The sequence below is a fragment of the Chionomys nivalis genome, chromosome 9 (genome assembly GCF_950005125.1).
Source record: "Chionomys nivalis chromosome 9, mChiNiv1.1, whole genome shotgun sequence".
NCBI classification, from domain to species: domain Eukaryota; kingdom Metazoa; phylum Chordata; class Mammalia; order Rodentia; family Cricetidae; genus Chionomys; species Chionomys nivalis.
Window position 1 is genome coordinate 81,634,919 of NC_080094.1, and position 14,827 is coordinate 81,649,745.

Consider the following 14,827-nt stretch of genomic DNA (forward strand, 5'->3'; position numbering starts at 1 on the left):
GATGAGCAAGCCAAGGATACTGGTGTCTTGGCTGCTGTGTTTCCTCATGGTCAGAATGACCCTTTGTGGTCACAGTGCGGTTGTTGCCATGATATCAAAAATTAGAGTGTTCATCCAGTCCCTACATGTGTGCTTATGAAGGGAGTGTGTGTGTGTGTGTGTGTGTGTGTGTGTGTGTGTGATGGAGATCTGGTCCGCCATGATTTGGGAGTGAAATGGCTTACCTTAGCCCGTGAATACGCCACCTACCTCATGAGCAGTCATAGCACTTCTTTAAAACCTACAATGCAGAACCCAGTGAGGAGCTTGCCCCCTTCAGGGAAGCCCATTCCAGTCTCTCTTTGCAGTCTGCTTTGCTTAGCTTTGCTAAAACATCAATAGCAAACGCAATGCAGAAAGCAGACAAACCCTACAGTCTTTCTCTCTTACTAAGTTCCCTCCTCTGAGAAAATACAAACCAAGAGATACCCCCACCTCTAACCTCCATCACAGAGCCATTTAGCATCTCCAGTTCAGCTGCCATTTGGATATAGTTGTTCTTTCTTTTAAACCAAATGCAAGCCTACTGCATCTCATCCACCAGTGGGCCTGCAAAAATATGACTGGATCATGGGAGGCCAGAAACATCAGAATAGCTGGTTTCCGGTTACTGTAAGCTTGGGGTGGTTCTCCTCAGGTCCTTGCAAGCTTCTTGAAATGAGAACCACCCTGAAATGCCTTGTTTCCAGATGTTTGTTGACAGCAGGTATTAAAAGCTGTGGGTCAAGGTACCAGCTGGATCAACAGGGAAAATGAAAGCGTGCTAAAGGTTGGGATCTTGTGTGAATAAAAGCATCTTCACTGTTGGTCCCCACCTTGCCCGTTTCATTGGTACCTTCTCTTGACCATCTGCTCAGTCATCATCTGGCCAGTTGTCAGGATTGTGCTGATGGTTAACTCTGACTGAGCACCCATCGTTAGATTTGGGCAGAAGCACATGGTGCATTTACACTGGGTATCAGGGTAGCGGACTCGATAGGGGACTGGTAGAGGGTCAAGGCATCGACAGGAGAGATGAGTGGTGGATGTCTCAGGGCAGCAAGATCATTGTCTTCCCTAGGTATAAAGAGGCTTTGGGTAGGGGAGGTCACAAGACGCAGGGCAGATGGCTGAGTGAAGGCACTCTCCTGAGAGGACCTAAGCCCTTCTGTTATGGGTATAGCAACCCACCTTCAGCAACCTGGCAGAAGGAGTCAAGAGCAGGTCTCCTTCAGGGTCCCCTTGGGCCAATATCACCTTGTTCTACCAGTGTAGCTGACAGGAAGGAGTCACCAGGGTCAGAGCATGGAAGGAACAGAAAATGGAGGTTGCTTGGGCAGGGGTAGGGATCGGGTAAGATTGGAGCTGGGTTAGGAGGGCTCAGAGAGAGGCCTTGGAGGCAACAAGGTGCAGTTTTCACCTCCACTGCATTCTGGACACCATGTATGTATTTGTTACATGTTGTGATAAGATGCCAACAAAGCAGCTCAGGGAAAGGTTTGCTTTGGCTCACAGTTTGAAGGACAGTCTCTCCTGCAGGGAAGGGTGTGGTGCAGGAGCTAGAGGCAGTGGGCTGTATGTATCCCTGACCAGAGCAGAAAGAGGGAGAGAGAGAGAGAGAGGAGAAGAGAGAAGAGAGGAGAAGAGAAGAGAAGGGAAGGGAAGGGAAGGGAAGGGAAGGGAAGGGAAGGGAAGGGAAGGGAAGAGAAGAGAAGAGAGGGAAGAGAGAGAGAGAGAGAGAGAGAGAGAGAGAGAGAGAGAGAGAGAGAGAGAGAGAGAGAGAGAGGAGGCTGGTGCTCAGTTTTCTCCTTTTTAACCAGTCTAGGACCCATCCCTTGGAATGGTCCCACCCACAATTAAGGTAGGTCTTCTCACCTCTATTAACCTAGTATAGATGATTCCCACAGGCCGGCCCATGGACTGGCCTCTTTTATAATCCTACATCCTGTCAAGTAGACAATCTATACTAAACATCAGGGCATGCTATCTAATCTAATCTCCACGATGACTCACTAATGGGGACACAGCTAACAGGTGACCAAGGCAGGCAGGCAGGGAAAGCATAGGTCACTGGCTGGTGTCAAAACAGAGAGCAGGGTAGGTGTGGTCTACTTAGATGCCTCTTCCCTTCCCTCTTTCAAAGAGTGGAGCAAAACCACCAGAGAAGGGCCTTTGACGGCAGCTTAATTATTCATGCTATTTATTAGCCCAATTACCATTTCGTTTACTGTTACAATTAGCACAGCCTCCCAAGGCAGCCTGTCACGATCCCCAAGCAGAGTTTCTTCCAGCTTAGTCAGTCTCAGTCCATCACCCTTCTGTGCTCCTGAGGAGGCCATGGCCCTGAAGGGCCTCCTCAGGGACAACCTGCAATGCTGCCTGGATCCCCCGCAAGTAGCCTCAACCCACTTTCCCAAACTTATAGGCTCAGGTATAAGCAGACACAGAGCCCCTGTGGGACTCTCCCATGGGCTTCGGTGGCTACACAGCCAAGAAGCTCCCTCATAGAGGGATTCTGGAGCTTTTCTAAAATGAAGGAAGAGTCTAGAAACAGCACAGTGGGAGTTTAACAAGCATTTGCCTCCTCTGCTGCTGGCAGTTCATGCTCCTTTAAATGCACTGCAAGTATTCCAGATGTTCCCTAACACTTCCCCCACTAAGACCCGCACTTGCCTCGTAGGGATCTAAAGGGTGTTTTGTGCATTCTGAGAGCATGGTGCTCTCAGGGCACCCTGAGACTCGGTGTCCTCCATTCCAGCTACAGGCTGAGCTCTCCTGTCTCTTCCAGAGAGTTTCCAACTAGCTTCACCCCCCAGCTTCCCTATTTGACTCTGTGGCTTATTGTTTCAAGAGTGTTGTGAAATCTAAAGACCCCCTTGTCCCTCGTCCTTGTCCTGATGTCATCTGGCAAGGTCTGGTCTCGAGTCAGCCACTCCTAGCCCTTGCACTTCTTCCTGTGTGTTTGAGGACGCCCATGCCATGGCTGATTCAAAGATCCACTGTGCGGAAGAAGACGAACTCTTCCAGGAACACACTTGCACAGCGAGAGGATAGCCCTGCAGTTCGGGGTGGATTTGTCTCTCTCTCTCTGATAGCCTTACCCTTTCCTTCAGGGTGAAGGAAGGTGTGCTGGAGATGAAAACATGTCTGATCTGCTGCAAGACACCTAGAAGCCTGAAGATATGAAACGCCAGACATGAAGGAAGACCCATGCCTGTGAGTCTCTCCATCAGATCCTCTGCCGTTCCCTAAACTGCTCTTCTCTACTCTGAACCTTTTACAGAATATTCTCCCTTAAAATTTTAGTCATGGCTGTTTTGGGTTTTCTTGAGATAAGGTCTCCTGTAGCCCAGGTCAGACTGGGCTTGCTGTGTACCTTGAACTCCTGATCTCCCGCCTCTGTCTCCCCAGGGCTAAGATTACAAGCGTGCACTAAGTCTTACTTTTTAAAATTGAGTCTTTTAGTTGCACTTCATTATAACATTTACAGGCATGTGTGTCTCTTTGGTACCTTGCTTATATTTGACTTCCTACTAGCCTCCCACCTCTCTCACCCCATCTTCTGATCCCCTCTTTTCCTCCCAACACTTCCCCTCTTCCTTCACATGTAAATGGGAATCTCCTTAGCATAGGAGAGAAGACAGTTTGTCATAGTCAGCTGTGTTGTCTTCCAGCCATGTCTTCTTCCTCCCATTGTGACGTGACACATGCTAGGCATGCATTCTACCCCTGTTGCTACATTCCCTGCCTGAGAGTTGGTCTTTCTTCCCATTTTCACCCTTCTTTTGTTTTCCCTTCCCTTAGAGAGCTCTCTCCCCGGCACAGTTTCCCTTCTACTTTCCTCTCATGTGGTACATGCGCGCCCATGCGCACACACACGCATGCACACATGCACACCACACATTTGCACACGTGCGCACAAGGTACTCATGCACAAACATACTTTTCTCTCTGCCTCAGTTGTTCCCTGCCCCCATGATGCCTCAGCAGCACAGCCACCCTAGGCAGTTTGGACCCTTTGCCAGGCACAATATAAACTTCCTGGGTGAGCCTGGTCCTCACAGGTGAAGATCTAGGTCTGTGTGCACACATATGCACATGTGTGTGCAAATACACTTGCACTTGTGTGTATGTGCACGTGGAGATCAGAGGTTGATGTCTGGGTCCATAGCTCCGTGGTGCTGGGATTATAAACTCTCATCACCATGCCAGGCTTTTGCATTGCTGCCTGTGATTTGAACACAGATCATTATGCTGGCACAGCTGGCACCTTACAGACGGAGACAGCTCCCCATGCCCAGAGGTGAGGATTTTTATTTTGTCTTATGCTAACCAAGTGAATGAAGGCGTAAAGGGAGGGAAAGCAACCTGGAGTGAGACTGCCCACACTCCACACCTCTCGCTGCTCCCTGATGTACTAAAAGTTGAGTGCAGAGATTGCCGGATGAACCTGGAGCCCCCCCCCCCCACCTCCCGGGCCTGTGCTGTGCAAATGCTGTGGCTGCAGGCAGCTGCCCATCCATCACCCATCCATCCCCAATCCATCTACCCACTTAGCCTTCCTCACCTCTTGCTAAGTAAAGCTCTGTGCTGTTTCTCAGAAAGTAAAGTATGCTTTGGCTTTAATGAGCAGAAGTGAGGGTGAAGAAATCAATGGAATATATCAAAATGCCCTGGATCTTTGCCAGGTGGATTTAGTCACACAGAACCCCCACAAGCCATTCCTACTTCTGTCCTTTCACACACACACACGTAAGGGCTCCTCATGGCTTGATCTTGATTTATTCCCATAGAGAAAGTTTCAAAAGGCAAGTGACACGCAATTTTTCTAATGGGAAAAATCATAATGCATTCCTTGCCCACCTGAAGACCCCAACCAACCTTTCCAAATACTTGTAATTACCCTTCAATCTGTGTGAAAGTCATTCAAGGATTTTCTGTACGACAAAGGCATGAGAGCCCTTTAGCCAAGGTTAGCACCTGTGGAAGTTGTGATGGGAAGGCTTGTGTGCGTGCCGCACCAGCCCCAGTGGGCATGGCAAGGTTCCTCCTGACACTGCTCTGGCCGGTCAGTATATACAACACGGAGTCGAGCTTAGAGGACACCAGCTCAGTAGGGGAGGGGGCCTGAGGAGAGGACAGTGACAACATGAAAGTCTTCACGCAGCAGAATGGTTGCACGTCACACCCCACCTCGTCCGAGACTCACGCGTCTTGGGTGTACCTGTGTAGGTCCATTTCAATAAACATTCGGTGCAAACAGCAGACGGCAGAGAAAAAGCAGAAGAGGAATTTAGGGAAGCAAATCAGAATAAACACAAAGAATAATTTTAAAGTGGGTGTTTCCACGAAAGGCTTAGAAAACTCTGAAGTGACATACACTGTGTACTAGTTCCATCTCTCGCTGCCAAGACTAACCCTGACAGGAAATAACCTAAGGGAAGAGGGGCTTGTTTGGGCTCACAGTTTTAGGGAACACAAGCCATCATGTGGGAAGTTGCTCAGATTGTTTCTGCAATCAGGAAACAGAGAGCAGACAGGAAGTGGGGCCAGGCTGTAAAACTCCAAAGCCCACCCCCAGTGATCCACTTCCGAGGGCAAGGCTCCACTTCCTCAACCTTCCAAAGCAGCTCCACCAGCGGGGGATCAGGTGTTTGTTAGAGTACAGTGAGCCTGGGCAGGTGTTAGAGCACGAACTGGTAATCAGGTGTTAGCGTAGTGAGCCTGGGCAGGGTGAGTACAGTTTACATCCAAAGCAGAATACCACACAGTTGCTAGTCACACAGTGACTATCTCAAAAGAAGAAGGGGGAGGAGGGAGAGCAGCAGGAAAGGAAATGGAGAAGGGAGGGAGGCAGGGAAGGAGTGAGGGGAAGGGAGGGGGAGGAAGGAAGGAAGGAAAGAGAGGAAGAAAGGAAGGGAGGAAGGGAGGAAGGGAGGGGAGGAAATCATAATTAATGCCCAAAGAATTGCAGAACATTCCGGGGGGAATAGAAAATGGCAGAGTGTCCAGGGAAGGCAGTTTGGCTGATCCTTCAAAAGTTAAAAACAGAATTGCCGTATGACCTGGGAATTCAACTCATATATATATAGTACCTAAAAGAGCCTAGGTAGAAACTCAAGCACACAGCACTGGAATGTCCAGAGCAGCAGGACCAAGGAAAGGACAACACCTTAGAAATGTTCTGAGTGATGGAGATGAAGAGCTGGCTTGCAGCTACCAGCATTTGCTGTCCTGCAGACCACCAGAGCAGGGTTCACCACCACCTGTAACTTCCGATCCAGGGAGACGGAACAGCCTCCTGCCTCCAGTGCACCTGCACACACATGCTCAGACACGCACCCATACACACAACTAAACAAGCAAACCTCTTTTTCAAAGGAGACATTATGCTAACCCAAAGACGACAGACACAGAAGGTCACTTGTTAAAAGATTCTCTATATAAGAAATGTCCAGAACAGGCAAGTCCATGGAGACAGAGGGCAGATGGGTGGTTACCAGGGCCTGGGTGGGGGAGGACAAGAGGCTGCCTGCTCAATGGGACAGGGTTTTCTGCTGAGCTGATGAAATGTTCTGGAACTCAGTGGAGGTGGCAGCTGCTTAACAATGTGATTGTACTACACGGCACTGACTCATGATTCCTGCACTTTAAAACGGTGAGTTTGGGGCATGGATTTTACTCTAGTACAAAAACACACTGAAACCAAATAGAATCTGTACACAGTCCTCACAGGCATCGGAATACATGGAGCATGTACGAGATGATGAACCTGACCGTGGGCTGCCATGGGCTGCCTGCCCGAGCGGTGCTGACCCTACAGTCTGACTTCACACACCTGACCTTTCTGTTGACTCTGATCCTGCCCACAGCACCATACACTTCATGAAGACAGAATAGGTCACATGTCACCTGCGAGAGAGCAGCCACTACTGTGTACCCATTCCCTAGCACTGAGCCAGGCATACAGTGTGTGTTCAATAAATGCAATTAAAGAAGTAAGAAAGGGAATAGAGGGCCTGCGTGTCTCCCAGCACTTGGGAGACCAAGCAGGAGGATCTCTAGGTTCCAGGCCAACTTGGTCTATATAACAAGTTCCAGGCTAGCCTGGGCTACAGAGTTAGAACAGCGACCCTGTCTGAACTCCCATCTCTCAGAAGAAGAAGGAGGGGAGGGATAGAGAGATAGTGGAAGGGAGGGAGGAAGGGAGGGAGGAACATACTCCTTCCTTCTGTTTTTCTTTCCCCTATAACTTGGTTATGGGGTATTGTGGGTGCTCAGGCATGTCCGTTCTGATACCCAGACTGAGAATTCGTTAGTTGTTAAAACTCAACTCTACTGGGGCTGGAGAGATGGCTTAGTGGTTAAGAATATTTGTCCTTGAGGAAGACTTGGATTTGGTTTCCAGCACCCACAGTAGCTCATAAATGCTTGTAGCTTCTGCAGATACTTGCACACATGTACATGGTACAATGGACTCACACAGACACACAATATACATTTGGGCAGGATGACCACGGGGGAGGTGAACTGCTGTGCCCTTTGGCAGAGGAGTGTGCAGAACTGTACCCACAGTAGCCAAGAGGTGGCCTCAGCCTCAATGTCCCTGTGGTATGGAGCTGGTGCTCCAGAAAGAGCACATGTCTGTGGATTCTGATGGTTCCTGGGCCTCGACTCAGGGTGCAGCCTCTGTCTTCCCTTGTCCTTCTGGGTCCTCACCTGTTGTCTCTTCTTTTCCTTCTCTGTCAAGCCCTGCTGCCTTCTTCACTGCTCTCCACAGAGTCCTCCTGCACCCCCAGTTGCTGATAACCCTGTCTGAAAGTCTGAGCAGGGTGCAGCAGCGTCTTCTGTATGGGCTCCACGAGGGGATGAGTCATGAACCTGATGCTTAGCTACTGTGATAAAACTTCTGGTGGAAGCAACTTAAGAAGGAAAGGTTGTACTTTGGCTCACAGTTCACTGGATAGCAGAGAGGTCACGGCAGAGGAGCTTGGAGCAACTGATCACCTTGCATTCAGAGCGGGAAAGCAAAGGGTGGTGAGTGCACACTGCCCTTCAACTCTCTTTCTCCATGTGTGTATCCGGGACCTCAGCCAGGGAACGGTGCCACCTACAGTGGGCAGCCCTTCCCACCTTGGTAAACATCATCAGAATATCCCCCCAGGCCTCCCAGATGCCCATCTCCCAGGTGATTCTAAAGTCTGTCAAGTTGATGATTAGCACTAACCACCACACTGCTATACCAAAAGGAGAAACTGAGGGAGGGACCAGGAATGTGATAGGTCAGGACCTGTCATTGGGAAGTGACTGATGGGTCCTGAGACAGACATTCACTCTGTGAATACTTTGAAAGCTTAGCACTTCTTGGGGCTGTGTGCTCATCTCCCTGAAATAATTTATGCTAATCTTGTGATGAAAAATTCATACTGTCTTTGTTGTTGCTAAGCAACCAGCCCAAACATGTTTACTGTTTAAAAATCTCTCAAGGGGGCCTTGAGCTATACCCAATGCCTAGACCTGATGGGTTCACAAAGCAGAGAATGACCCCAAGCATCAGGGGACTTTTTCTGGAAGTTGATTTTCAGAGACACAGACTCATAGACACCTGTTCACCTGTCTGGGGAAACAGTGACATGGACAGAATTCTGACTAGCGTTTTCTTACTAAGCTCTAGCCCAGCGATCAGACATGTGGCTCCAGAGCCAGACTTCCTAAGTCTGGGTCCTAGCTCTGCCTATGACTGTGTTATGTAAGCTCTCTGGATTCACAGTCCTCACCTGTAAAAGGCAAGCGTCTGGTGCAGGTGAAGAACACATGCAGATGGCCATGCCAGCCCTGAGTTTATTACTCTGTGGAAATGGATCTTTCACTGATGTTGTGCAGATGGAAGGGGATTTACTAACAGAAATCTGGGAGTTGCTTTCTTTAAAAAGCTGAGAGCTGGGCTGAGGCAGTCACTCAGTAGTGCATGTACTTGGCAGGTAGAAGCTTTGGGTTCAAGCTTACCCCTGCCACCACCAACAACTAGCAACAACAATAATAAGTTAAAGGCTGAAAATCCATGGAGGTCAGCCCTTAAAGCAGCCAGAGTCCAATCAGTTCCAGGAGTGGGGTTAGCAGTTGACAGGGTCTCCAGTCATTAAGAGGTTAAAAAAAGGATGTCCAGAGAGTAGACACCCAGAAATGGAGAAGGATGTGGGTGGCATTGCTTCTCCTTAGGATTCCTCATGGTTCCTGAATGTTGCCTCTCATCAGCACCATACCATGCTTGTGGCAATTGCTGGCTGCACCTTCTGTCTCCTCAGGAGGAGTATGTCTGCCTTTCACCGTATGCTACCTAGGATGTCCTCATTAACCTTTAATGGATGAATTAATGACTATGTGGTACAACAGCTGTGTCTGGCCCATCTCATCCATGGGTACAATGAAAACATACAGCCTGGGGGTGCTGCTCTGAGGTCATGGGTGGAGAACAATCAAAGGGTCCTAGGGCCCCATTGCTGGTGTTGAGACCCGAGTTCCTAGAGTGAGTCTTTTATGTTGCAGGTGAAGAAACAGCAGCAATGGATAGAGCCAGCTTGTGGTGGATCATGTACAGGAGGATCTCAGACCTGAAGGTCCCCATCATGACAGCACTGGCCTGATCCTCATAATTTCACAACACTATGTCACAATGAGATGCCTTCATAGGAACCATGTTGATACACAGTTGCTTATAGGAAAGCACACAAACCATAACCATAAGGCTAGGTGAATCTTGAAGGAAGTAAACCATGTAGCCAGCACTTACATTGAGAGGCAGAACAGGGATCAAAGCCTAGAGGCTCCCCACTCCCTAACCAGCCAGACTTATGCTGTCTCTTATTTGTCTTGCAGGGTCGTAGCATGAATGCCTCGAGCCTGGCTTCAGGTCTTCTGCAAGTGTGGACTTGACTGTGACTTATTTTGTGGTTTGTCCCTCCTAGTCCGTGTTGGATACAAAATGTTTTCATTCAGTATATACATCCAGGAAGGTCACATGTCCTTCTTTTCCAGTAGACATTGTCAGGGGCAAGGGAAAGGTGAAAGTCACAATCTTGATCTTGGGGGAAAGGACTCGACTATGCGTATATTATTTGTTATAAATTCAGTTTTTATTCATCCCATCGAAACTTGGAACTAAGCTCCCAGGAAAACCCATCATGTTTCAGTTCTGTCGGGAGGGAAGAAGTGGGTGAGCTGGGTGCTAGCAGTGGCTAGCAGAAGTGTGGTCAGGGGAGTCCACAGGGTGTAGACGGGGTGACTACTGCCGAAGCCAAACAAGTTCGCTAAAGTCTCTGGCTCCATGCTGCCTTTGAGAAGACAGCACCAGGTCCCTTGGGAACCTAAAAGATGTTTGAGAAGATTCACTTAAGGTCACTGCCAGGTAAGTGCCACATAAAGGGAAACAAGACCCTACAGAGAAAGCTTCTTGACCCCTTAGAGTCACGCTAGGGGATGACTTCGGGATGTCCTGTGGGGAGGGTAGCTTCTCTGCTCATCCAGGAATGACAAAGGGGACAGCTGTAACCTTAACCGCAGGAAGAGGGAATCCTAGAAGGAGATCAAGGGGTCTGGAGACAGTTTACAAATTCATTCAGAGACAGTTGTGAAGGAGAGGGAATGGCCATCAGGGTACCCCGTGAGGGCCACTTCCCTGACTATGCTCCAAGTCATACGTCATTTGTAACCAAACTTCTTGGGGTGGACTGAGGTGTCCTCAGTGATCTCACCAGACCATAAACAGAATGACCTGTGTAGGAAGATTGAATTCTCAGCACCCTCCAAAGGTTAGATACAAATGAGGGGGGACATTGTCCAAGTAGATGGGACAAAGGGCCTGAGTTTATCTCTAGAGCAAAGCACTGTGACCTGTGACCTGAAGCCAGCAGGACACTAGATGGGATGCTACAGAGAGCTTCCACCCTCTGCCACCTGGCCCTCAGCACGAGCTCGTGGTCATTTGTGACCTGACCCCTTCCCTGCTGAGAGAAGCCCTCAGCTATGTCTCCGGGATGTTGACAAAGCAGAAGGTGAAGCGTAGGATGGGGAGGAATAGTCGATAGCGTATATCCAGGAACGTGGAGCTTTATATTAACGTAGTAAATCACAGGATGGATCAGGGACTTTAATAAACACCATAACTTAGAATGGTGGTGGTGGTGGGGTAAACGGCATGGGAAGTGTCTGCAACCCCAGCAGTGAATTTCTGACAAGCTATGATTTTCCTTGAGGACAGAGTCTCAGGGATCAGGAACACTCCCTCGCTTTCTTGTTTATAGTCACACTTAAAGAAAATGCCAAGTTTCAGTTTGAGTCAATGATGATAAAAACATGATCTTTTCCTCCTTACTCAAGACCCTGACCCCCTCCAACTCCAACTGCAGACTCTTGGCAGATGTTTAACCCCTTGGGATAACCTCCAAAATGTTTTTCAATACAAACCTCAATTTTGTTTATCCATTTGGGGCATACATCAGATTCCCAGGCCTGCCCTCTGACACCAAAGGCATTTCCCAGCAACACAGCCAATAAAATTTGGAAGCACAAGGCAGGGATTCTGCACCCTACAAACACCCCAGACCTCAGCGGGACACAACTAACCATAAACCCTCAGCTGGAGGCAGAAGTGTACAGCCCCCTCCCTCTTCCAGCACCTTGTCCTCACTTTGAGGAATATCTTCAATGAGCCTTGCTGACTGCCCCCAGTCTTCTCCCACCCTGTCCCGCCTCCTTGACTTCGTTGAAATCAACTAAGTCGTCATTGTCAGGTACTTTATCTGGGTCATGACTGAATCAGAACACAGAGGCCACCAAGACACCTTCAGTTCTCACACCTATCAATTTAGCCGCTGTTGCCAAATGCCCTGGCACCAGGGAACCAGGAGAAGAAATGCAGATGGGTGGGCATCACATATCAACAGATATGCATGGGCAGACATCACTGAGCCTTCAGAGAACTGGCCATGGTTGCAAAGACACAGCCTCTTGGAACAGAAGGCTGGGTGCCTTTATTTGCCAGTGGTTTCTTATTGCACAAACGTCAGTTTCCAGGTACTGGGAATGAATGTTATGCAGGTGGCTAATATGAATGGCAGGCAGGGTAGGGAGTGCTGTAACATCTTTAGAGGAATGATAGAGAACACAGCCATAGGTATGCTTGTTTTATGGGCCAGTAAGTAAAATCCTCCCTCTGAAGAGAACAGGAAGAGATCTAAGGGCTGTGGAAAACAAGTGGGGGGAGGCAAGAGGAAGAAGAATCACCAAACCAGAACCTGGCTGGAGAGACAGGCACCTTCCAGACAGAGGGGGTAAGGGATGGCTGGAGGGGCTACTAGCAAGGACTCTAAAATCAGACCAGCTCAGGAACAGCTGGGCCCCAAAACTGTGTGGCCCTGGACAAGTAACTTGCCCTCCCTGAACTTGTGCTTCCTAATTTGTGAGTTGGACCGATTCCCTTGTACCTTTGTTGGGCTGTAAAAAGCACAGTTATAAGTAAAGGTCTTAACAGTAAGGCAGTGTGGTGGTGACTAAGCCATGGCTGCTTATGCTGCAACTTATTCTAATGAGGCATTTGGAGGGTTTTAAGTTGCTGAGAAACAGCCTGGCAGGGTTTTGGCAGATGATCAGCATTGTGTGGGCTCCTGGGGGTCAGTAGGGCAGTCAGAGGAGAGCCTGGAGGCTGTTTACATGAACTGCTCCCCTGTAAGGGGCAAGGATGGAGGGCCGCTTCTGAAAGGCAGTGGAAAGGCCATCTGTCCCCCAGGTGTCTCCCAGCCATGCCAGATGGGAGGGAAAGACAGTCAGCCACCCCTCACCACTGGGGAGCCCACTGTTCCCCATTCCCGATCATTCCAGGCTGATACCCCACAGCTCACCAGCTCCTATTTACCAGCGACAATGTCACTTGTATGGGATTCCAAGTGCCTCAAGGACAGCAGCCATTTCCCTTCCCTCTCACTACAGTGAACAACGACACAGGCTCCACTCTGGGACCTGGGGGGCTTGTGAATAATTAATTTACTAGAAAAAGGAGGCCTGGCACAAAGCAAGATGCTCCCAGAAGGCTAAAATCAGGGGATCTGGATGGTCCCGGGAAATCCTTGATGCATCCCTGACTTAGGGCCAGCCTTCCTCTGGCTCTCCAAAGAGCACTGTTCTCCACCTGAGAGAGAAGCATTCTGGAGGTCACAGATCATGGAGAAGGCTTCTGCCTCCATCGCTCAGATGCTGCTGCCATTCCTGTCTGGAATGCACAGCCCATAGCCCATTTCCAGCTCAAGGAGGCTCTGAGGACCACAGATGAAGGGGATAAAAGCCTTTCAGTCTCCAGAGACCTACGGGGATGCTGAGGCTCAGCTGCTAGGAGTAGGGGTCTTGCAGACTCCTCCACATTGACCACCGTTAGACCCAGGCATCCCTACTGCTCCTGTTGTCCAACTTGGGGACTCACAGGGAGGAGGTGCCACCTCCCCTCCGGTTATTTCTCAGCTGTTTGTCCTAAGGTCTCCCTCTTTCCTCTGGCAGACCCCACTACCCTTGCCCTCTGTGTCCCCTGAAGGAGGCCCTAAGCTTTACAGCTTCCCCATCCCTTCCCAAGGCTCACAGCCTCTCCTCCTCCAACACTGTACCCCCATTCTCATTCCTTTCCCAGCCCTCTCAAGCCTTCATCCCCCATTCTCCTTCAAGTCCCTCCCCCATCCCTCGGAGCCACCGCGATCCCTGCTTGTAGGTCTGCTGTCCCCTTCCTGATCTAGCAAAGCATAAGGTGGCCCGGTCACCCCACCTGGTCCGCACTCACCTGTTGGGCCGGCTGGAGCACGCCTGGCTTCGCCTTCTCAGGGTCGGGCTCGCGGTCCCTCGGAAGCAACCCCTTCTTGGGGTGCATGTGCCGGCACAGGCAGGTGACCCCGCACAGCGCAAGGATGCTGGTGGCAGTGCCCAGCGTGGCGCCCAGCGCGATCACAGGCACCGACAGCACCATGGTGCCTGATTCCCGCGGCTCGCCCGCCTCCCGCACCTCGCGCTCCCGCCGGGCTTCAGCCGCTTTCCAGACTCCAGAGTGGGGACGCAGCCAGCAGAGAGGGAGGATGGCTGTAAGGACGTCAGAGGCGGAGGCTGACCCGGAGGCGCGTCAACTGCAACCCCCTCCCCGCCACCATGTGACCCTCTTCCTATCGCAGGGAGGGCCCTGGCAGGTGATTGCCTCAGGGTTGTGCTGGCCATGCCAAGAGCTCTATATACACAAACACACACACACACATACACATGCACACACACACACATTAGCAGGTGATCACATCAGGGTTGTATGGGATCAATCCTAGTTCTAGCCGCCGCCTCCCCCAGACATACTGGTAGGTATAACCTCCGGTTTGTGCAGTGCAAATCCTAGAACACACAGACACACACACACACACACACAGATAGATACCCTGTGTGCACACACACTTACATATACAAGCATGGGCACACATACATTAGCAACAATAGGATTTTTGGAGCCATTCCTAGTGCTCTATGTATACATACACACACACACACACATACACACACTCCCTGGCAGGTAGGTAATCTCAGTGTTATCTAGATGCTCTGTGATCACGCATACACACACAACAGGCAGTTGGACCTAGGAAGGACTGGAGCTTACCGAAGTCACACAGTGTCAACCCAATGAACGAGGGCTTCAACTCATACCTGGAACTCACTTTGGGTAGCTGGTCACCTCATCAGACTACTAACCCTTTGCTCACCCCACTACCCCTCACCCTACCCCAGGGCTGGTAAG

The 14,827-nt window shown here is 50.1% G+C and overlaps 1 protein-coding gene across 1 annotated transcript in view; it reads right to left on the reverse strand.

Annotated features, from left to right (window-relative positions):
- Positions 1-14,149, reverse strand: part of Syt13 (synaptotagmin 13) — a 39,213-nt gene extending 25,064 nt beyond the window's left edge. The window contains exon 1 of the mRNA XM_057781575.1: positions 13,838-14,149. Coding sequence (XP_057637558.1) covers positions 13,838-14,020 — 183 coding nt within the window. The 5' untranslated portion in view covers positions 14,021-14,149. The remainder of the gene's footprint in view (positions 1-13,837) is intronic.
- Positions 14,150-14,827: the final 678 nt, after the last annotated feature.